Source organism: Xenopus tropicalis, chromosome 4 (assembly GCF_000004195.4).
Source record: "Xenopus tropicalis strain Nigerian chromosome 4, UCB_Xtro_10.0, whole genome shotgun sequence".
NCBI lineage: Eukaryota > Metazoa > Chordata > Amphibia > Anura > Pipidae > Xenopus > Xenopus tropicalis.
In genome coordinates, this window is record NC_030680.2 from 82,806,156 (window position 1) to 82,829,185 (window position 23,030).

A 23,030-nucleotide genomic window follows, 5' to 3' on the forward strand; every position below is an offset into this window, starting at 1 on the left:
TGTTACTGAAGTGAGAATGACTCCTGGGGGTCTACTGGCATTACTCAGTTGTTCCAAAAGATTTCCAGCACAGGAGGCCCCCTTATGGGCAAAACGAAGTTTACAGTTGCTTTAGTTTTAGTAATAAATGTGACTGTTGATAAACCACAAATAACAAGCACTTTTACAATAAGGTGACTTTTATTTTTTGTACAATAGACTTTTTCTTTTGTATACTTTATTTAAAACACTTGAATACTGAAAAAGGTAGGTACACCAAAGCCGCAAAATGGCTCTGCTATACACTGCACAGCATTGATGTAGTCCCTGTAATTTTTTCGTATATACAGAAAGCATCTGCAAAATTCATCTTAAAACACAATATACATTTACTGACTGAATAGTCCAGTACATACAATTCAAATCAAAGTATACACCTTGCCATGTGCAAAATAACAAGAAATTTTGATTTCACTGAAGTGTAAAATAAAATAAGTACCCTCTGCACATACAGTGAAGCAGCTTTCAAGTTCAATAACTTTTTTTTTTATACTTCATAAATAGGTAATACATTCACAATTTATTTTAATAAAGTAGTAAATGGTTACTCATTCAGTTTTATTTACACCTATAAGGTTAGTAAAAAAAGTACATTTTTTTTTTAAATTTCATAATATAGCATTTTAAACACAAAATGACAACTTTTTTGTTTAAGCTCAAAACCACAATGGCCGTAACAAAAATACAGCCAGCTCCATCAAGGTTATACAGTTCTTTACAAGGTTTTATTCATATATTATATATATTTATATATTTTATGTATGCATATAAAAGTTTGGCTAATCTCTAATAAAGCTCACTGTGTAATTTACATTGACTACAGCGCTCTCAAGTAGAAAAAAAAGCTATATATATGTTCTGGATATCAGGAGTATTATAAAGAAAAACACACTATGGCTACCAATGAACTAAAACACAACAGCTAGATTATAGCATTGTTAGAAGCTCCCGTAGCTCCAAATTAAACTGGTAAGTGACATATTAACAGGTTTGTATGAAACCGTAAGCACCACCTCTATGTGTTGAATAGGGAGAAAGTTTTTGAGTATATACAGGCAAGCAATGAAGATTACAGTCACATTATCTGAAGTATGAATCAGACATTATGAATGTTGTGGCTCATACTGGACCAGTATCACTGCATCACATTGAACAAAAAAAAACGAATCTGATTTATTATTAAATACTGCGAGTGGCACCTTCATTGCTTGCCTATCTACTTTGATGGCATTTTTGCAGCTAGGCGGAAGTGACTAATACATTATATATACATACATATCCAGTATCCAGTGATGTTGGCTTTCAGCATAAAAAGCTTGCGTATATCTGATATACACATAATTTAAATTTGAAGCTATAAATGTCAGCTCACTTTCTTCACTTTCAGATACTGCACAATGCATTTAATTTAATGGCAAAATGTGATTATTTTAAACTCAGATTGTCAAAGAGCAGCTTTGGGGCATTTAAAATATATTGCAGCACGCTAGCAAATTCTACTCTTCACACATAATCCTCCTTTATACCGCCTCTGCCATTCACAGTCTTCCTTTTGTGGTTACTGAAATAAAGTAATGGCATTGCATTTTTTAGGTATTCTTATACAGCAATCAGGGGCTTTGCAGCCAAAGGCTGTAGAGATAATCTACAGAGCTGCAGACTGAAAATAGCTGTTAAACTGTATATAATATAAGTAATGGGAAAAGAAGCAGCATATAAATATATAATATCCTAGCAATTCTTTTTTTAAAAATACATTGTCATTTTCTTTTTCAGGGTGGCCCCATCATGTAGTAATCTTGCCATATATATGGGCCGATGTTATTTTATGCCTGTTGCACCTGTCTTATTTGATGTGACCAGTGATTTTTTGGGGTTTTTTTTTTTTGTTAGCATTTAGATGGGTGATATGATGCACTGGTATTTTCATTTAATGCCACTGTAGCATTTGTGGGAAATTAGGTCTGAATTTTAGTGGGTTAAAATTAGTATGTTGTATATTCCTATGAAGTTATAAGCCATGTTTTAGTGAAACTGTAAAAAAAAAAAAAAAGCCTTGATAAAGGTCCCATGAGGGACCAAAACGTTGGAACACACGGTGAATGAATAAATAAAAGAATTTCTGTGAAATGGTGTGCTGGTCCGGTTCGTAGGTATTTACATATTTTGACTTCAGCACCCATCTGTTAAACTGGTTTAGAGTGCAGACACACAGCTTGACATATATATATAATATATATTTATATTATATATATATATATATTTCTGAATAAATAACCAAAAGATTATATATATAATTTATATCCAAATAGGTGACCTATCAAACTGGTATACAGATATTAGTGAATGCCTTTTAACATCTTTTAGCTTGAACCACCATATTGGGATGTTCTGAGTGCTCCCACTAAAAGTATAAGTGAAATTTATTGGCCATTCATTGGCTATGCTAGATGGCAGGTTATTGGCCCATGTGTAGGGCAAAATGATCACCTCCCTAGTCAGTTCATGAAATTAACAAAAACACTGCACACTATTGTGATTGTTGGCTCAGGGGCCAAGCTATCTGATCAGCCAATTTAAACTGCCACCTGTGGAACAGGAAACTAAAATAATTTAAGATATTTAGAAAAATAAGCCCAGATGCAATGTATTTAAAGAATACCTCAGTTACTATCATATATGCCAATTTCAAAGTGTTCTTTACAGAAAAGGCATACAAATACCCATTAGGTTACTGTCTCTATAGGCAGCTGTTTGACTTTTCTCGCCTTAATATAATTTGTGTTATAAGTGGGCACTGTTGTCTTAAAAAGATAGCCACTAGTATTGATGAGCGAATTTTTTCACCAGTAACGAATTCACTGCAAAATAAATTCACTGTTGGTGAATGTTTTTGTGAAACTGAGGCAAAAATTAGCCATAAAAACAAAAAACACAAGAAAAACGCTGCAAAAAAACAAAACGACCATTCACCTCAATGCATTTAGAGTGAGAAAAAAAAGTCGCGCACAGAAAAAAAGTAATGCGGTAGCCGCAAAAAAACAACGCCATTGACTTAAATGCATTTCGCAGATTTTTCAGTGGTTTAGAGAATATTCCAGTGAAGCAAAAGGGGACAGCCACTTATCACTATCCACTAGTAACGTTCACAAACATTATGGACAAAATCTTGAGTTTCTCAGAATGAAAAGAATGTCTATAATTGGGTTTTGACCATTTTTCTGTGTCACACCAGACATCTAAAACAAAATTTGTTATCTGATTAGGTTCAAAAGCCATTTAACTTTGTTATTTGCTTTGTTTATTCAAGGCTAGTCTAATGAAAGCAACATGGTGAATATCTCTAGTAGCATATTGCATCTGACAGTTTCCTGTTGAAACTCTGAGCATGAAAAATAACCTTGCAAATGCATCTGGCAGATTATCTTTCTGATGTCAAAACTTCACTTAATTCTAACACTCATTCTAACACGGGCAGTGATTTAGTTGCCTGTTTTGAAAAGCAACAATTTACCCAAAATAAGTAAATGTTTATACCACTTAAACAGGTATCATAAAAGAATGTGATCTCTTTGCCTTTGCTTCCATTGTGATTCCTATAATAAGAAGCAGCAAGCAGTACTGCAGTTCATTTTGCCGACTTCTGGAAGAACGCTGTGGGCATCAAATATACTGCGGGACAGATTCATCAAAATTCATGAATTCAAAATGGATTCAACATCATTTTTTCACTATTATTCACCAGGGGAAAAAAATATTTCTAATGCATTCTAATGGTTAACCGGTGGCACACTGGCCATTGGAAAACAATCATTTACATAGGTATTAAACATTAAAATGTCTACTGAGCGGCATTCTAGTTTTGGACATTAATCAAAATCATCTAGCATTTGGGCTGTTGCATACTAATGACTAACTGGTTAAAGTCTGGCTACTGGACAGCTTAGTCTGGTGCAATCTGGCTATTTCTTACTAATGGGGTATCTATGACTATTGCACACCAATGTCTAAACAGTGGGAGACAGGTTATTGAACAATAATGGTTTACTTGTACCTGCTAAACTGTAATAAGGTCAAGCTATAGAGCTTAGGATGTGGAGCTAATTTTTGGTAATGGTTGTATAGAATAGATAAATATTTTAAACTAATGTTCTCATTTGTTTTATTGGGAAGTGACAGACATAGTAGGTTGTTTTGATTGCTATGGTTTTCCATTACACCATGGAAGCAAGAACGCCACTTATGGCTAAACTGTGGGCCCACTCCTATTGAATGGATAAAGTCCTACCTGATGTATTTCTGCTAAAAATAACCTGTGACACTTCAGCTGTTGGATACAGATGGCTATCTTGTGGCACTTGTGATAGTTAGTGGATAGTTAACAATTAACCTGTGCCAATCCATGTGTTGCAAGTATGGCAATATATTATATTATGGCTGTTGGATGGTCACTTCTACTCTTTGGCACTCCTGCTACTAGTTGGTAATGGCAAACCCATAGAATGTCTGCTACTGGATAGTTATGGCTAACATGTGAAACTCCTGATCTGGCATTAAATTAGATAACCTATTACTTTTCTGCTGTGGGGTGGAAGTAGGCAGAATGGCTATTTTGTAGTACTTATATTGTTGGGTAGGGTTAGAGGGAAGAAGTTGAGGAACATGAACCATAATGAACAGTAATGGCTACAGTATGTCTGAGATATTTCTGATATTGGATAGTAATGGTTATCCTGCTGTTTTGGTTACTGTATTATGGTAGTTAACCAGTGATGCTATAATTTATAGGCAATATAAAAAATATAAATATACACAAACTAACCTGTGGTATCCTTGCAACTTTAAATTGATGCCTAACCCTTGACACTCTTAATCTTGGATATTAATGGCTAGGCAATGGTGCTCTGGTCACTGCACAATGATTGCGCTATTTTGAGCTCCTACATTTAGGACAGGGTCCCCCTAATTCATAACAAACTTATAGATATAAAATAACTTTTTTATCAAGCACTCGTCTAGAACTGCAAAAAGAAATAACCCCAAATATTTCCCTAATTAACTTACAGGGAGGACTTATAGCCCCTTATCTCATAATAAAGTAAAGGACTTATACAAATACATTCTCAACCAACTGTCTAGAACAGCAAAAAGAATTAATCCCAAATCTCTCCCTCATTAACCTCCAGGCTAGACTTCTAGCAAATAGGCATTATTCCCACATTCATCCATTGATCTTGGCTTTCTAGGGGGCAAGTCTTACAGTCCAACAAGAACTAGTGTACGAATATGTATTATTTGGTCCTTGTCTAATACAATTGATGTATATTAATGTAACTCTACTGATATGATATTGGTTAGTAGTAATTTGATATTTTTTCCATCTTCTTTGCACAAAAACATGGTTGAAACCATAGGCTTAAACAAAAAAAAACACACACACCATATAAATGCTTCTTATGGAAATAGCAGTACTTTGCTGTAAAAAAAAAATTAATTGCAAAGTCATTTTCTCTGGCATTGTTACCATGGGAACCACTACAGAACTAAAATAGATGGAGTAATGCGAGAAATTAAAATAATTTTTATGTTGAAGTCTGTTTGAAAGAAATATCCTACATATGAATACTTTATGCTTTACATGAAAAAAATATCATATCTTCCTTATGCAAATTGAAAATATGATTCATTTAAATGAATGTATTCATGATTAATATGAAATTAAGATGCTGATGAGCTCTATGCTCCTTACAGTCAGATCTACACATGTGGGCAGTTAAATAGACAGATAAAATGGCAACTCCTGTAGCAGGCCAAACATCCCAAGAATAGGTCTCTAAATAGTCACTTGACTGATAGGACTAAGACAGACTTACTGGATATGGTTTAGTTTCAAGGCAAACACATGGGAAGATGTTGGGTGGCTCAGTCAAAATTGGCTAATGCTTATTTGCCCACATGTATGCAGTTGAACACACTTGCCTTATTTATTTGTGTAAATTGACCTACAGATTCTCATACATTGTCCTAATAGTTGTTATTTTTTGTTTTTTGCTCTGAACCTTGGTGTGACTGAACAGCACCCATTTACCCATTTGATTTTGATAAAATGAAAACTAAAGAGCCTGGTTTGATATTACTGTATAAAATTTCTGAAGTTCTTCAGAATTGTGTAGTCTACTACATTTAAGATAAATATTATCTGACAATAGCTAAAAGACTCCAAACTGACACCTTTTATTTAGCATTCTTTACATATGGTCCTGCTACGTTTATATCTTATTTTTTCCACTTGATATGTTAACAGAGCTTCCTGTGTTCTGTCTGCCTATTACTAGAAATGTACCCTATTCAGCCTATAAAAACCTGAGCTGCTGTTAGCCATTCTGGACACGCCCATTGTGATCACCATATTGGAATCTGTTAAAAGTGTCAGTGACACTCCATCAATGCTCAATGTGCTCTAAGCAACTAAGCTAAGCTAAGAAGAAAATGTATAGAGGGTGATGCTACAGGGCTGATTAATAATTTCTGATGCAAACTGCACTTGATTCACAGCTGCCATTCAGTATATAATAATAATCTGTATTATTTACTAATTATCCTTATATTGTGACTTTTATATTCTATATATACAGTATATTGAGTCAGTCTCTAAGCTCAGTAACTGAAAGCAGCACAGAGCATATGCAGTGGGGGCATCTTTGGGGGTACAGCTTCTCTGCTAATGTGCTGTGCTTGCCTTGGGCTGGAACTAGTGCCCAAAACATAATGTGCCTGCATTTCTGCCCTACTCCCATTGTTAAGCTTTAGTTCTCCTTTAATAAAGGGTATTAGCTATGCTGACATTGTTTTATTGTGTCCCTATCTTTTATTTAGGGTTTATAACACAATAATAGGTCCATAGGAATGCCAGCAAGCCTAGGCGAAAGCAAATTCAGAGTTACGTATTTGTAAATTTACCCTTTAATATTGCTTTACCTAATAATATTGCTTTAACATTGCCTCCCCAAGACAAACACACAGGAGATCTTACCATTTCACATGGAGGATAGATTGGCAGGTAACTGACAAAAACTATGTTTTGCATCCAACTGGCCAGTACAGACTTGGGTGTGGTCTTTTTAATAGGCATCTCATTGACCAGTTTGTGTGGTAGAGTAATTTGGTCTCTATAGTTTATAACTGTTTACACAAACCAATGCAATTATAGGTGGAATGGTTTTACCAGTGTGTCCAGATTTTAATCTGCTTGATTCAAAACCTCATAGTTAAATGAAGATTGTGATTTGACTCACCTAAGGATGTCCCATTACAATGGCACAGAATGTGGTGGATTATGTTTCTAATCATTTTAAGTGGGTCTGACCCATACTGTCATCCACTTGCAGTAACGGCGTGTACCTTCTGTCTGCCATGCACATTAAAATCTAATGTTTCATTTTGCTGGGCTTAGGTGAAAATCCAAGTGCTATATCATCAGCAGGAAAAGAGCTTTGCTTAAAAAGTTAAAGGGCAAAATTTTCATTTTCAATAACCATAAAGCAGCCTTTTTGTACTGAAATATTATATTTACCTTGTGACATTTTCTGCTTAGTACCTTCTGGCACATCAATTTAACCACATCGATTGTATAAGATGTGTTTTCATATGCTACATTAGATCCTTACAGGGGATCTTTTGCAAAAATGAAAATTTCATATAAGCTAAATCTCACTGAATAAGGAACTTTCTAAATATAATAAATTAAATATTATGTACTGCTTATGAAATAATCAAGTTATTCTTCAGTATCTCAGTCTCAGCAATCTGTCAGTCTCTATGCTCTCTTCATGCTGAAGAGCGAGTTCAAATAAATGTTCTAGGCAGAAATTGCAACCCCCCAAAAGGATGTATTAGACCTAATGTCTATCAAAACCCAACTCCACCTACTGCAGAGAGAGAAAGATTGCTGAGATGGGCAAAATGAAGACTAACTTTATTCTTTTATAAATGGTGCATTGTAATTGAATATATTTAGAAAGTTTCTTATTTCAGTGAGTTGAAGCTAATATTAAATTTTCATTTTCACGATCTTAAGTCATTTTAATTTCAAATGTGTTTGGGGAATAATAATATATTTGAGTTTGTACAACCTATTCAAACTTTTTTACCCATATATCCTGCCCAGAAGATAGTCTATAATGGGGACCCCCACAATTAAAGAAAGGCAAAAATAAAGAATACGTGGAAAAGGTTATGAAAAAAAACCTGTTTTTGAACTGCAAGCCATCAAATCATGGGTGTGACACCCAACAACTTTGGCCAACAACCCTGCCTCGTCACTTTTCTCAAGGGATAAAGTATAAATAAAAATGGGCTAAGCCCACTACTACTGTTCTCATCTTTTTATTAAAATCAGAATTAAGGAGCCCATACACTTTAAGATGCACTTGTTTGGTGACCTCGCCAAAATCAGCGGATCTTTCTCCCCATATGCCCACCTAAGGTGGATGATATTAGGCTAATTCAATATTTTGGCCCTAGTGTATAGGAGTCGTCAGAGAGAGGACCTCATCAATAAGCCGATGCGGTCCCTTGTAAAGTCGAAAAATCAAACCTGCCCGATCAACACCTGGCCAATTTCTGGTCAGATATCAGCCGGGGAGGTCTGTCGGGGGTTCCCATACATAGGAAGATAGGCTGCCGAATCGAACTAAAGGACTTAAATCGTCAAATTAAAACTGCCCATGTATCTTAAGAAAAGAAACACTGTTTACCTTTAAAGTATAAAGTATGGATTTATATTTAAACCTTTGAATGTTGTCCAACTTTAAATTTGCCACACGGCAGTTGCCAAACAATAATTGGTTCAGTACAGATCAAAGAGAAACATGGAAACTGCCTGACAGCCAACACAATAGAAAAAAAAACAAAACAAGCAGCATTACATTTCATAAGGCTTCTTTTAAAAATAAAGCTGAAGCCCATGGAAGCCACACCATCACATACAATATAGCCATCTTTAAGCAATCAGCAAAAAATAAAAAAAACCTACAAGAGTTAAATTACAAGACAGCATTATTGACTTTTCCACAAATGAAGAGAGTTAGAAAACACAAATTACATTTCTTTAAGAATTTTCCTGAATGAGCCTTGAATGAGCCTGATTAAGCACCTTAGTGCTTTGGGAGTAGGCAAATTACTGGCTGCAGGCATTCTGTATGCTGCTTTCCAAGGTATGCAATTTATGCCCAATGTACTAACCCAAATGCAATCATTACTAAGAAGAAATTTCTTTATCAGATAATCTGACCTCACTGTTCTTCCCCTGGTCACGAAAAATTCATTTTGCTTTGGGCTTTGGAAAATGTCATTTAGAAATGTCCTACAGATGAACTGATGTCAAGCTACGTTTCCATAAGTGTGTAATATGAAACATTATAGATTTACTCAGAAGATATTCACTGCAATCCTATGGATTTCCATGGTTGAGACAGAAGAGAAAAAGGGGTAAAGGAGGCATGCATATTCCTGTATGTATTCTTGATGGATATGTGTGGATAGAGGGGAGTGGTTTAATTGGGGGCATAGGTATTAAAAGGGAACACCAGGTCCAATTCAGGCATTGGGCCCTTAGGTGTATCTTTATTCCACTTTTTCTAAAAATGCGGATTAGCCCAGTGGTCCCCAACCTTTTTAGCACCACGGCCCGGTAGGAAGCAAAAGAATTTTTCCACGGACCGGAGGCAGAGGGGAGGGGGGCGGGGTGCGGCGCGTAATACATGCGACGCGCTGGGGGGGGGTGCCCTGCGGCCCACTGCCATGCCGTCCACGGCCCGGAACTGGTCCGCGGCCCGGCGGTTGGGGACCCCTGGATTAGCCCTTAAATAATACAGTTTGAGAAAAACAATTTTAGGGAAATGTTAAATATAACAGAAGCTTACATATGTGCAAAAAAATATGACACATATGTCCAGGCCATTTACACCATGTCCATTTCTTGTGTTCCTCTTCACCTTCTCCAAGTCAAAATGAACAGCATTGAAATAATGAATACAACCATTATAGGATTCTGTCTAACTAACACAATGTATCCTTGAATCAGAATCACTTTTATTTAAAAAAAAACTTTCACATAAGCGTTTAAAAGCATATATACTAAGGATGAAAAAGCCAAGGAATAAAACAAACCACATGCCATCAAAAAGCTAACAGTCCTTCTTGACACTTTGCCTTGCCACAACATAAAAATTATACAAATGTTATAAATATTTTGTAACTTCGTTTTAGCTGTTTTAGGAGTTTCACATTCATTGGAGTTGCATTTAGACTGGTAAGCAGTAGTTTAAACACAGAAGTGACAATGAAGCTACAGTATTACGTTTTCTGTCAGCATCACATTCAGTTGATTTTTCCCAGGGGTAGGCTGGCCTGAGATAGTAAATTCTAGTGGCTGCATCCTGGTTGGCAATGTCATATTATCTGGCAACTGACAATACACTTTACTGCTGTATCACTCTGGGCAAACCTGGGTTGCCAATCACATCTAAATCGTGAAGTTGCAAACTATAATTCACTATGGCTTCATGTAGGTTGTGATTGCCAGCTCACTATTCTGTGGATTAACGTATCTGCATTATTATCAGTGTACACACACTGGGCTTTCAAGAACATCCCAAGATATCAGCTAGCTATAGGTTCCTGAGTGAGGTAACAATCCAGTCCTAGAAACCCTTTACAAAACTAGGAATGGTATATTATCTCACTAAGGTTTGTTAAGATCTGACCAGTGTACAATAACTTGGAAGGTACAGGTGATTTAGGTATCTTCACTTAATATATCTGCAGGCCTGCCCCTGACTTATGAACATTCAAGCTACAAGTGACCTCAATGTCTTTGTCTATGTTTAATATCTAGCGCTGCTTTACGAAGCTGCCACATATTGCAGAAAACCTTTAAATGAAGGGAAGCCCAATCTGTGACTCGCCAGCAGTTCTTGAACAGCTAACTATGTTTGTATCAAGTGACAGCTCTTGGCCGATGGAGAAGCTTGGCTTTGAAGTTCAACAAAAGATTGAAAGATCACAGGTTGGACATTCCTGCTATATTTGAAAAGAGTTGATGTATATTTGCTAAATATGCAAAATTATTTGATTGCCCCATAAACAATACAGTATATATACACATTGCTTTTCCCCGTATTAGCCCACAAACCTATCCAAGTAGCTGAAATTCTTTAAACCTCTGGAAATAATTCTACACGTTTATAATTTCATAAGGCATATGTATCTTTTTTTTTCTTCTTATATAAAAAGGGATTAAATCAGTATATATATCTACATCTTTAATAAATACTTTCTTATCAATCAAATCCTTAGTTAAGAAAATATGATTCTGTTTTGTAATCATTTTTTTTTATAGAAGTCAAAATATGACTTGCAGATCCTACTATGATTTATTTATTTAATATATAAAAGGCATATACAATTTTGAGGCAGTGTTTCATGGCAATTAGTATAATTTAATAGCTTCTGTGTGCTTCCATGCTCTGAAACCATATGAAATCCACTTTGGGAAGAAAGGTATTTATTTAAAAAACTGCACCAATGCACAGCCTCTGGCTGACAATTATAACTAATACAGACCTATGTGATTTTCATATGTATTTTGTGAACATCTGAAAGTCAGTAGTAACATATATTATACATTTGGCACTAATCTTTGCCATTGATCCAGCAATTGGCAAAATGTTTTTCCTATGTATAAATTTACCTTAAGGATAAGAGCTGTCTAAACATATCTTTTACATTTATAAAAATATTTAGACAGTAAGCTCACGTTGAATAACTAGGTCTACTGTGATCTGAAAACTCTTCAGGAGTGAAACAGCTTTTTCATGCTCCATATGTACAAAACTGTGTCCGTTGGCCTGTAAAACACAAAAGCAGGGGTTAATCATTTTACTATATTTACTTATGGCGACATCTGTGTAAATTAAAGAGAAACAATCACCCATTTCAAGGTAATAAAAAATCAGGTTACATCAAACAATTTGTGCCCCAGCTGTACCCATTTCTTTTCAGTTCTATATTGAGAAAAAAATATGTTTTCTTACTAAAAAGCATAGATTTGTTAGAAATTTAAGGAAAACAAAATGATTAATGTCATTCAATGATAAAGGTGCACATATGGAGAGTAAAAATAAAATATTTATTTCCTAATGGAAAAAACAGCTGAATCATTTATGGAAATCATCTGTAAATCCTATCTGACAACAGGTTTGTGTCAGGCAGCTGCTAAAAAGTCTAATGTTAATTTTGTCATGTTAAGAGGCAAATTGTAAGCTCTACGGGGCAGGGACCTCCATCCTCTTGTCTCTTTGACTCTTAATTTATTGCAACTGTAGCTTGTATTTATTGTTATTATTTGTATTTATCTATTATTATTTTAATAACCCCCTGTTTGTATTAATTTACTCTACTGTACAGTGCTGCGTACATAAGTAGCAATTCATAAATAAAGATATACATACATACAGTACATACAAGTGTTCTACCATATTTCAAGGCACAAGGAAGACATTAGTGAATAACAAATAGTTCAGGGATGGATAACAAATTAAAGGTTTGGAGGAGTTATTATGAAATGCTTGTAATTTTTTTTATTAGAAAACAGAAGGCTTAAGGACAATGATTTTTGTGAATACATTTATTCGAGGAGAGTGCAGGTAGTTTTCCAATAACTATTTATTTCTATGCAAGTAATGCTATAACATTCTTTATGATTATTTTTAACAAATTTATATGAAACATAGGAGTTCTTGTGCATGAAGCCAACTGATTCTGCCCATTGAAGAACTAGTGAATGAGTTATTTCCAGAGGATTAATCTAATAATTGTTGGCATCAGGTAGGGATTTTTTCCAACCCATACCTACTGACTGCCCTATTTGGCTTAATTTACTTTTGCTTTAGGGTTTTTGTCAATCAGTTTAAATAGAATTTATGCAAAGATGAACAATGTATGCTTTTCCTTAATCTCAGTTGATGCACATTAATAAATAATTTTACAGGCCAGCAGCCCCGTGGAATTATAATTCTGTACAGGTTCTGTTATCTATAATGATTGGGATCTGGGGTTTTCTAGTTAAGGGGTTTTTCTGTAATTTTGATCACCACATCTAAAGTCTGGCAAAAAACATTTTCACATTAAATACACCAAATAGGATTGCCACCGTTGGCTTTATTAGCTTAGTTACCATCAAGTACAAGGTACTGTTTTATTATTACAGAGAAAAAGGAAATTATTAGCTTTCTGGATATCAGATTTCTGGATGAGAAATTCCATACTTTTAGTTTCTTTGTAGTTTACATTTTGCATTGTTGATAGCTGAACTTCTTATTAATACTTATATCTGCAAAGTTAGTCATTCAGTGAGATTTTAAACTACTGCACTGTTATTAGAGATCCCAAACATATCTGACTTTTTTTCAGTACTAGTAAAAACAACAGAGTACAATTAGATTGCAGTGACAAATACCACGCTCCACAGAGACAGTTCTTTTATATTTATATGACAGAATTGTCTGACATTGTCTTGGTAGTTTGCTTGAAATTGGATGGCAAGGGACATGTACTTGTGTATTAAACTGACCGTGAGACTAGGAACAATACACATTCCGTGGATAGCAGATATGTGTGTGCAGGTAGGGGGTCAAAGATGGTTCTAAAACTTTGTTAAAGGGTTGCTCACCTTTAAATTAACTTTTAGTATGATAGAGCCGATAAACAGCTTTTTCAGTAGAAAGTCAGCCACCCCTCCCTAAATGTATGTTACCATAACCAGTTTTCAGGGAAAAACAGCCTTTATATTTATATTATATTTATATTATTGCTTCCAGTGCATGCACACAGAGCGGCGTACCGAAGTGGATCTGCTTTTCTTAGCACAGGGCTGAGAGAAGCGGATATATGCTTCGTCTGACTGTGCCCTAAGAGAAGTGATTCACTTCTAATCATCTTTAATTCAATGGTACTGTTCATTACATGACATGGTATATAGACAATACATCTAAAGAAAAAAGAATACTACTACTATCCTACTACTGCCAGTGCTGGTACATTTTCCGGAATTAATTGCTAACTTTCCCCTGGTTCCCCCCTTTTCCCCCTACACACATGCATGCACTGGTCTCTCTGTGTACTGTGTTTTTTTCAATGTAATTAACCGTGTCATTGGTGTGGAGAAGATTTACTGCATGTGCTCCAGAAATATAGCTTTGAAGTGCGCATGCTCTCATCCTAAAAGCAAAATCTAAACGGAAGGGGCGGGGTGGGTGAGCAAAGACGAAGGAATGCTTAGTGATTAAAGAGATGCTTTTAATGACCAGAGTAGCAGGTATTTAAAGATGCAAATAGACTGTTTAAAGATTAAGTTTCTTTATGGGGGTTAACATATACTTTAACATTAATACTCATACTGTTGGTCATTGGGCTGACAATGCTTTTTATTGTTTGGAGCTATGTTCCTATGCATGAATGCTAAGAAGTAAACATCTACTGCAGAAATCAGTTTATTAAAATAACATATTTACATATATTGATATACAGTTTATACATTTTATTTCATTAACTTTAAAACATAGGAACAAAGAAAATAGCTATTGTGGCATATGGAAAAGTTTGAACACAATAGTATGTCAGTATTAATAACACCACCCTTGTTGTAGGGATATTTGCCCACTCCAAGCTCTTGCTAGGCCTTACTGCATGAGGTATGTTTAGGAGCATTGTCTGTCAGGGCCTTCTTGACTGACTGGATATTTAGTGGGATCCATTTCCTCTTCCCTCTACATGTACAATGTAACCTGTGCAACTGGCTGCCACACAGGCCCAAATAAACATATGCATCCACCTCATGTGGACTGGCAATTTGTTGTTTTTCATCAAATTTTGCTCCTATTTTTCTTCAAATAAACATTTAGGGGCAGATTTATCAAAGTGTGAAATTATAGCTCCCCACAGAAAAACGTACCCACTTTTAATTCATTCCTATAGAAGAATATTTATCAATGGGTGAAAGTTACAGTTTAGCATTTTATAAATACACTTAGAAAAATCCCATTGGAATTAATAGAAAGTGGGTACATTTTTTTCTGGTAAGCTCTGAGATGGGTATTTAAATGCTCAAGGGGGATTGTTCATATCGGAACAGAGTTAATCGTTTTTTAAAGTGAATCTTTATAGCCTTCACCTGCTTTGTAAGCATCAAATAGCTTCATTTTCAGATCCTCACTTAGAGGAGCACAGTTTTGGGTGTCAGAGATTTTATAAGGCTCTGCAACTGTCACCAAGTGATACCTCCTAATAACTATTAAGGCTTCATGAGGTAATTAGGGTTCTTGCAAACACAGAGTTTATCACCAGACAAGTGGAAGAGTGTCCAACATTTTATAATTTCTGTGTTCCTATGATTTAAAGTTTCTGAAATAAAATGAATCTGTGCATGAACATTTGCAAATGCATGTAAAAAATCCATTATTCAGAAACCCCTTACCCAAAACAAACTGTAAATTACGGGAAGACCATCTTCCATAGAGCCAGTTTTAGGCAAATAATTCTAATTTTTAAAAATTATATTTCCTCATGAGTGATGTCAGAAGGAGCCGACAGCACCAGCGTGGCTGTGTCTGGCTAAGATACAGTGCTGCAAACCAATCGTACCAGGAGGGGTGCGTGGTTCTCCTTTACACTTAAATGACTTGGCAAAAGTGAACACACACAAAAAAAAGTTTTAACTTGGCATGAATCATATAATACAGGGCCCAGTTTGTTGGGGCATTCTCATTTTGACCAGGGTATCCACTTTCTTACCTTTTTGTTCTTTTTGCGTTTATTTGGTGGTATGTATTACATCAGTGCTGTCCAACTGGCGACCCCCCTCTGTGTGGCCCCCCACCTGTCTGGCTGCTTTGATGGCTTACTCTTGTGGAAGCTTTAAATGGTATCAGTACTGAGATTAACTGCCCCCCTGCATGGTTCACACCTCAGATTCAGGCTGTAAACCCTCTGTACTGTTTGAAAATGTAATCCCCTGTGTTGTTCACACATTTTAATCCCTGCATTGTTCACCCCCTGCAGTGTTCACACCTCAGGCTCAGACTGTAATCACCCACATTGTTCCCCTGTTCACACCTCAGACGACACACCTCAGACAAAAGAACATATACTGAGGTGGTACTGCAATTAAAAAGTTTTTTTAATATATAGTTATTGTGCAGATGTAGGAGCAGTGCCAGCATTGTGTCACTGTATGCTGCCTGTGTGTGCCATACAGCATAGGGCAAACAGAGTATGGCACACACAGGCAGGGTAGGGCAGGCAGAGTATGGCACACACAGGCAGGGTAAGGCAGGCAGAGTATGGTACACACAGGCAGGGTAGGGCAGGCAGAGTATGGCACACACAGGCCAAGTATGGCACAAACCAGCCAAGAATGGCACACACAGTCAAAGTATGGCGCATGCAGACAGGGTAGGGAAGGCAGAGTATGACACACACAGGCAGCATAGGGCAGGCAGAGTATGGTACACACAGGCAGGGTAGGGCACGCAGAATATGGCACACACAGGCCAAGTATGGCACAAACCAGCCAAGAATGGCACACACAGTCAAAGTATGGCACACGCAGGCAGGGTAGGGCAGGCAGAGTATGGCACACACAGGCAGGGTAGGGAAGGCAGAGTATGGCACACACAGGCAGGGTAGGGAAGGCAAGGTATGGCACACACAGGCAGGGTAGGGAAGTCAGAGTATGGCAGGTTTTTGCTGTACTACAACCATTAATATGGGTATGGTCATGTGATAACACGGGTGTGGTTTCAAGTGGGTGCAGTTTCAAAAAGGGTAGTGGTCAAAACTGACTTCCATTATCGGCCCTCCACCACGTAGGTCGGAAAAATTCCGGCCCTAAGTACCACAGAAGTTGGACAGCACTGTATTACATGTATTCAAATGTTTTGTAATGTATCTGCAACATTGTGTTGTTTGTGATATTTTGTGATCAAATATTTTTTATAAAGATATAAAATAAAAATATTGATAATACCACCTGCTTGAATTGCCTTCTTTGAGTGGAAGCCTCATTTTTTTTATTAAAATATATTCCAATTTGGTGGTGGCAAAGTTAAATGTAGGAGAGGGGCTGGGAAACATGGGGTCTGGTGCTGTATTGTAGTAATGCCACTGTTCCTAATATTAAATTCTATTATTAAGCACTACAAGACTGTCTTTTCTGTGATTTTTATTTTTGTTTAGTTGTTTTATTCAGATAGAGAGATCCATTACCCATATGCACCCTGGATGCAATTTATTATTAATTAAAAATAAAATGTGGGCTTGAGTGATGTACATTATATGTTTATTATAACTGGAAGCAAACCATTATATATTTTCTTATTTATACAATAGATGGAATCAACTTGTGTAGTTATACATGACATGGTTAAAGTGATATCCTATCCATTTTACAAAATAAGGCATAAGTGATGCACGTATTATATGTGTATAAATGTTAAGTTTATACTATAGTCCATCCACAAGATGGCAGCGAAAGCAACACATTTCTCAAAGTAAACCATATTATAGATTTATAGGTTTTATTTGATTAATACCATCTCTGTTATCAGTTTCCTATAGGGCAAATGTCACAATGGGCAAAAATGCCTAAAACCATCTGTGTCTTCTCTGATTGACTAACCTGACACTGCTGGCAGAATATACCAGCAGAGAAGCCACTCGGTGTGATGTTACCTTAAAAATTACATTAAGAAAACAAGCGTTTGCAAGCAGTAGCAGAAGGAGTTGGCCTAGAGGTTGGGCGATCAGCTTTTAATGTGGGATCCCACAGGGCTGCCATCTGGGGGGCCAGTCGTCCCTGGCCTGGGCAATTTTAACTTTTAAGGGGGCCCGGCCGTGCTACAGTTTTCTTTGTAGCTCTGGCACCCTTTAATCAATTCTGGGCCCTGTTATTGGTGGTCAGCGGGTAATCCTATTGGTTGCGCCCTGTGCATAAATGTGATGTCACTATGCACGGGGTGTAACCTTATAAAAGTGAGGGTGCCTCGGGAAACCGGGGGATATAGCTATAGCTGGAGCACGCAGGGAGAGCCGGAGCACGCAGCCAGAGGATGCAGAGGAAGCCGGAGAATGCTGGAGGGGGGAGCCAGTGGACACTGGGGAGGACTCTTGGGGGAAGCAGGTAGACGCTGGGGGGAGCCGAAGTGGAGATGGAAAATGCTGGGGGGAGCCGGAGGAAGCAGGAGGACGCTGGGGGTAGCCAAGGTGGAGATGGAGGATGCTGGGGGGAGCCGGAGGAAGCAGGAGGATGCCGGGGGGGAGAGCTGGAGGATGCCTGGGGGGAAACTGGAAGATGCTTGGGGGGAGCGGGCCATAGTATTTGGACACTAGGGGAGGACCACCAATGTTTTAGGGGGCCCTGGGCTGGCAATGTTTTAGGGGGTCCCTACCCTGGCACCAATGCAAAATGTATCCCCTGGCCACCAATGTTTTTGGGGGCTCTGGCTACCAATGTCTGTGTGTCCTCTGTACTGATAGGAGAGGTCACTGGGGGAGGGGCCATTCGAGGGCATGGGAGGAGGGGTGCCCAGAAAATTTTGTTGTGAGCTGATATAGAGCTGATACATGACAATAGTCCATACATTGTGGGTCATGCATGGACCATGCAGTGTAAATAACATTCCCTGCAGGTCTTTACCCATAGGTACAGAAACCATTGCTAAATGCAAGGAACAAAGTTTCAGACCAATTTTCGTGTTAGTGTTGGTCTCTGTTCCGGTCTATACACCTCCACAGGGAAATCAGTTAAAGCTTGCATGCCATGGCACAGACTGGACACGATATATAGAAACAAATATAGAACAAATCACTAGAAGTTAGTATTTTAGACAGGGTGATCTGCTATTTAAAGGATAATAAATAAAATATAATCTCCATTTATTAACTGAGCATTGCATGGCTTTATTAAACGTTGTCAATAATATTTATGTGGATACTTACATTTACTGGGAAAGCCATACTGGCACACATTGGTAATATACACTATTTTCAACCCAAGTGGATTAGTTTTTAGTATTTACTGCAAGAAAGAGTGAGCTAATCCTCAAAGCAGCATGTGTTTTCATATGTTATTTTCATATAACCTTGACACGATTCAGTAGAAGTTCTATCAGTCGGGGTTGTTTCCTAGCAACTAAAACTCACGAATGTTAATGTTCTGAAGGGATTTATAAGGCTGAACATTCTGCATTTACTAGCAATTAACCCATTCTGGCCTACTGTTAATCTGAGTCCAAAGTATCCTAAAGGCTACTAATCAGATTGCTGTAATTTGTCTGAGCTTAAATTCCAGTACCAATAAATAGTGAAATATGGACTTAAACAAGTTACTGACAGGTCAGTATCAACATTTTAACTAATGCAGGAATGCCAACGACACATTTCTGTATATTTTGCGACTGCAGATCTCTGAAAATACAGATACGACTTTAAAGAGTCTAGTTGCAGTGCCCTGCCATCTTTAATTATTATTTTAGTTAATAGCTTACCTTTAAAATCTTGTCTCCAGGCTGCAGGACACCGGCCGCTGGTCCATCAGGCTGAACCCTAGTAACAAAGATACCCTATAAGTCAGAATTAACAGAAGTTAGGATCCTTTCACAAGCATTCTAGACTAGCATACCCTCCAATATGCCCCTTAAAAAGCTTCTGTGCATGGTGTGCTGTTGCTAAACCTATGCAGTCCCACATCAGGTGTATTCTGGAAAGGCTACAAGGAATACCTGGGGTGAAAACATACATCGGGAGTCAATTTTATCCACAGAAGTAACCCATAGCAGCAAGGATTTTTCTTTCATTAGTCTTAGTCGTTGCAGTAACCCAATCATAGCTAATTGCAGACTGGTTGCTATGGGTTACAACTGTGAGCTAAAGAGATTTCAGCACACCTTGCGCAGATTCTTTTTTTATATTCTTTCTGAAAGTGTATGGATTTAGGGGAACGTTGGAGGGTATGACTAGAGATGTGAATTGATATTCTAGTCAAGATGGATTGTGCACCCTGAACTGCAGCTGAAGATATTTCAAGAGCATTTTTAAAGAGAAATACTACTTGCTCCTATAAGAAGAGATATTGATTATTATTACTGGCAAAAATACATTGTTCTGTTTTTTACTGGCATATAAAATTTACTACTGTATTTTAGACATTTTATTAAAGGCTTTTTAGACCCACATTTCTGCTTGAACTGCAATCAAGCTGGATTCAAATGCACAGATCAGTATCGTTGCACTCATATTCTTGGACAAGAGAAGTGAGCAGTAAACTTGGCCTAACTGGATACTGCTAAATCACACACTCACAATGATACAGAAATGTGGATCTGAATAAACCTTAAATGCAGAGTAGCCACCTTACCTGTATATAACAGAACACACCTGAATCCACATGCTCCAAGGCTACTTAAACACAGGTGGGGCATGTATTTGAGTTGCTTACTAATTAGTTATGTAGCATTTAGATTCCATCCATGTCTGGGATCAAGTTGCAACTCTACTTAAGAGGTTAAGTAGCGCAAGGAAGATATCAATCCTCAAATTCAAAAACTCAAAAGCTGATAAAACTTTTGCATATTGTGACATAAATATTACAATCTACTTGGGACTGAGTAGTTCGTAACATACAGTACATAAATATTTTGTCAGTTAGATATGGCATATTCAAAATAGTTGTGCCTTGTTTAAGTAGCTTTGTAATGGTAATATTATAAAATTATACCATAGATTACAAATGGATGTTGGGAGTAGGTTACAGCCTCTGAAAACAAGTGAACAGTACAAAGGAACATGTCTGTCTGCTATCAGAAATGCATTTGTTAGCGCTACTTTACTTGATTTCTCTTGCTGTAAGCTTTGTGGAGATTCAGAGGGGAGTTTCTATTAGTGGCCCTCCAGCTATAAATCCTTACATTGCCCAAGAGTTGCGGGATACTGGGAATGGAGAACATAGCAGATGTAGTCCCCGAGGTAACAGAGAACAAAGATTTTTTTTTGTTTTTTCATTTTATATTCTATATTCACATTTTCTGATGGCTCCTAATGTTTAATGCCATCAGAAATCATAAACAGTTTTTCATGTTAGATGCACCATGTTTGGGGGATGCATAAAAAATGTGCACCCTGTTTTTGATAAAATTAAACACATGATTCCATTTTTTCATATCTGCATTTGGTTAGTGCTTATCAGTGATGTTATGTTACCTGCTCTAAATTAATGGACTGCTTTTTGCTGTGTTTGCATTAAAAACAGAGTCCTGTACTTAAGTCTCAAGCCTCAGGTAGTCTAATACTAAAGCAAACCTAACAGCACACGTCTTTGGCCACGAACTGCACATCAAGAAACTATATTTATGTTGTTGTATTTGTTCACTATTTTTTTCTGTTGAGTTTTTTCTGAGATCAGAGTCAAGTTGTATGTTCTTCAGCTCTTACCCAGTGTCTTTAAGAGTTAAGAAGAAACGGTACCTAACTTCAACATGGAGTGTTTATAGCCGTCCGCCTAAGAGGCACTCTATTCCCTTAAGATATAGCTTTGATCTGAATAAAAGATAACTTTTTTTTTTAGATCCTCCAGGTTATGTGTGTGGCATAGAAACATGGAATTTTATATCCTCACATCCCACTTACAGAGCAATGAAGTTAATGCTGCAATTTAAGTTTTGATGGAACCTTGAATACTTAGAGGCCCATTACCACAACTAAGCTCACTTTTTAAAAAAAGCACAAGGTGTCTACTCATTCACTAAAGAATCCAAATATAAAAGGAAGAAAAAAAAAAAAGCGTTTTCTTAAGGGTTTTTGTCAAATTACAAATGGAAATATTCAAGAAAACCTTAATAACCATGATTATTACAATTTGCCTAAGACAGCTCCCATTGACTTCTACATGGCCTTTCCAGCTTTTCAATGACATTGTTTTGTGTTAGTGTCTTTTGAGGTTTTTACACTTGATAAATAACCAAACATTTGTGTTTTTGAGTAATTTTTCGTATTTTCACAAATCATACTTTTGTTGTTGAAAGTCATGTATTTAATTACTCAAAAACACAAATGTTTGGTTATTTATCAAGTGTAAAAACCTTAGTATCCTGTCTATATGGCTCATCTGCATTAACTGCATATGCTGCTTGACCAGTCAGCATGACCAGGGTAATTTAAAAATGTTTTTATCAGCATCTGTGGTACTTAACGTATATATCTATGTTTCATTTAGGAAGTCTTCTTAAAGGAACAGTAACACCAAAAAATGAAAGTGTATAAAATTAACTAAAATATAATGTGCTGCTGCCCTGCACTGGTAAAAGTTGTGTGTTTACTTCAGAAAGTCTACTATAATTTATATAAATAAGCTGCTGTGTAGCCATGGGGGCAGCCATTTAAAGGAGAAAAGGCACAGGCACATAGCAGATAACAGATAAAACACTATTGTATTCCACAGAGCTTATCTGTTATCTGCTATGTAACCTGTGCCTTTTCTCCTTTTTTCCAGCTTGAATGGCTGACCCCATGGCTACACAACAGCTTATTATATAAATTATAGTAGTGTTACTGTAGCAAACACACCAGTTTTACCAGTGCAGGGCAACAGTGCATTATATTTTTATTACTTTAAAGCTCTTTTATTTTTTGGTGTTACTGTTCCTTTAAATTTCATGGCACAAAAAGCGTATCCTCACATTTTAGATAGGCTGCTTTGAGATTTGCATTACAAAAATAGACAAACTAGGGAAAAAAAGCAATCAAAGTAAATTACATATACTCGAGTATAAGCCTAGTTTTTCAGCACCCAAAATGTGCTGAAAAAGTCACCCTCGGCTTATACTCGAGTTGGGTGCCTTGGGTCCCTCCAGACTAGCACCCTCTTTCCTTTGTGTACA

The 23,030-nt window shown here is 36.9% G+C and overlaps 1 protein-coding gene across 11 annotated transcripts in view; it reads right to left on the reverse strand.

Moving 5' to 3' along the window:
• Window positions 1-10,113: 10,113 nt before the first annotated feature.
• The window catches only part of lrrc7 (leucine rich repeat containing 7), a 216,830-nt gene continuing 203,913 nt past the window's right edge, over window positions 10,114-23,030 (reverse strand). For 9 of the 11 annotated variants that reach the window (XM_031900216.1, XM_031900220.1, XM_031900221.1 and 6 more), the window contains 2 exons: window positions 19,644-19,718; window positions 10,114-11,948 (listed from right to left, as the gene is read on the reverse strand). In XM_031900216.1, the coding sequence (XP_031756076.1) occupies window positions 11,841-11,948; window positions 19,644-19,718 (183 nt within the window). In that variant the 3' untranslated portion in view covers window positions 10,114-11,840. The remainder of the gene's footprint in view (window positions 11,949-19,643; window positions 19,719-23,030) is intronic. The other 2 variants (XM_031900218.1, NM_001079126.1) reach the window with 2 other exon arrangements.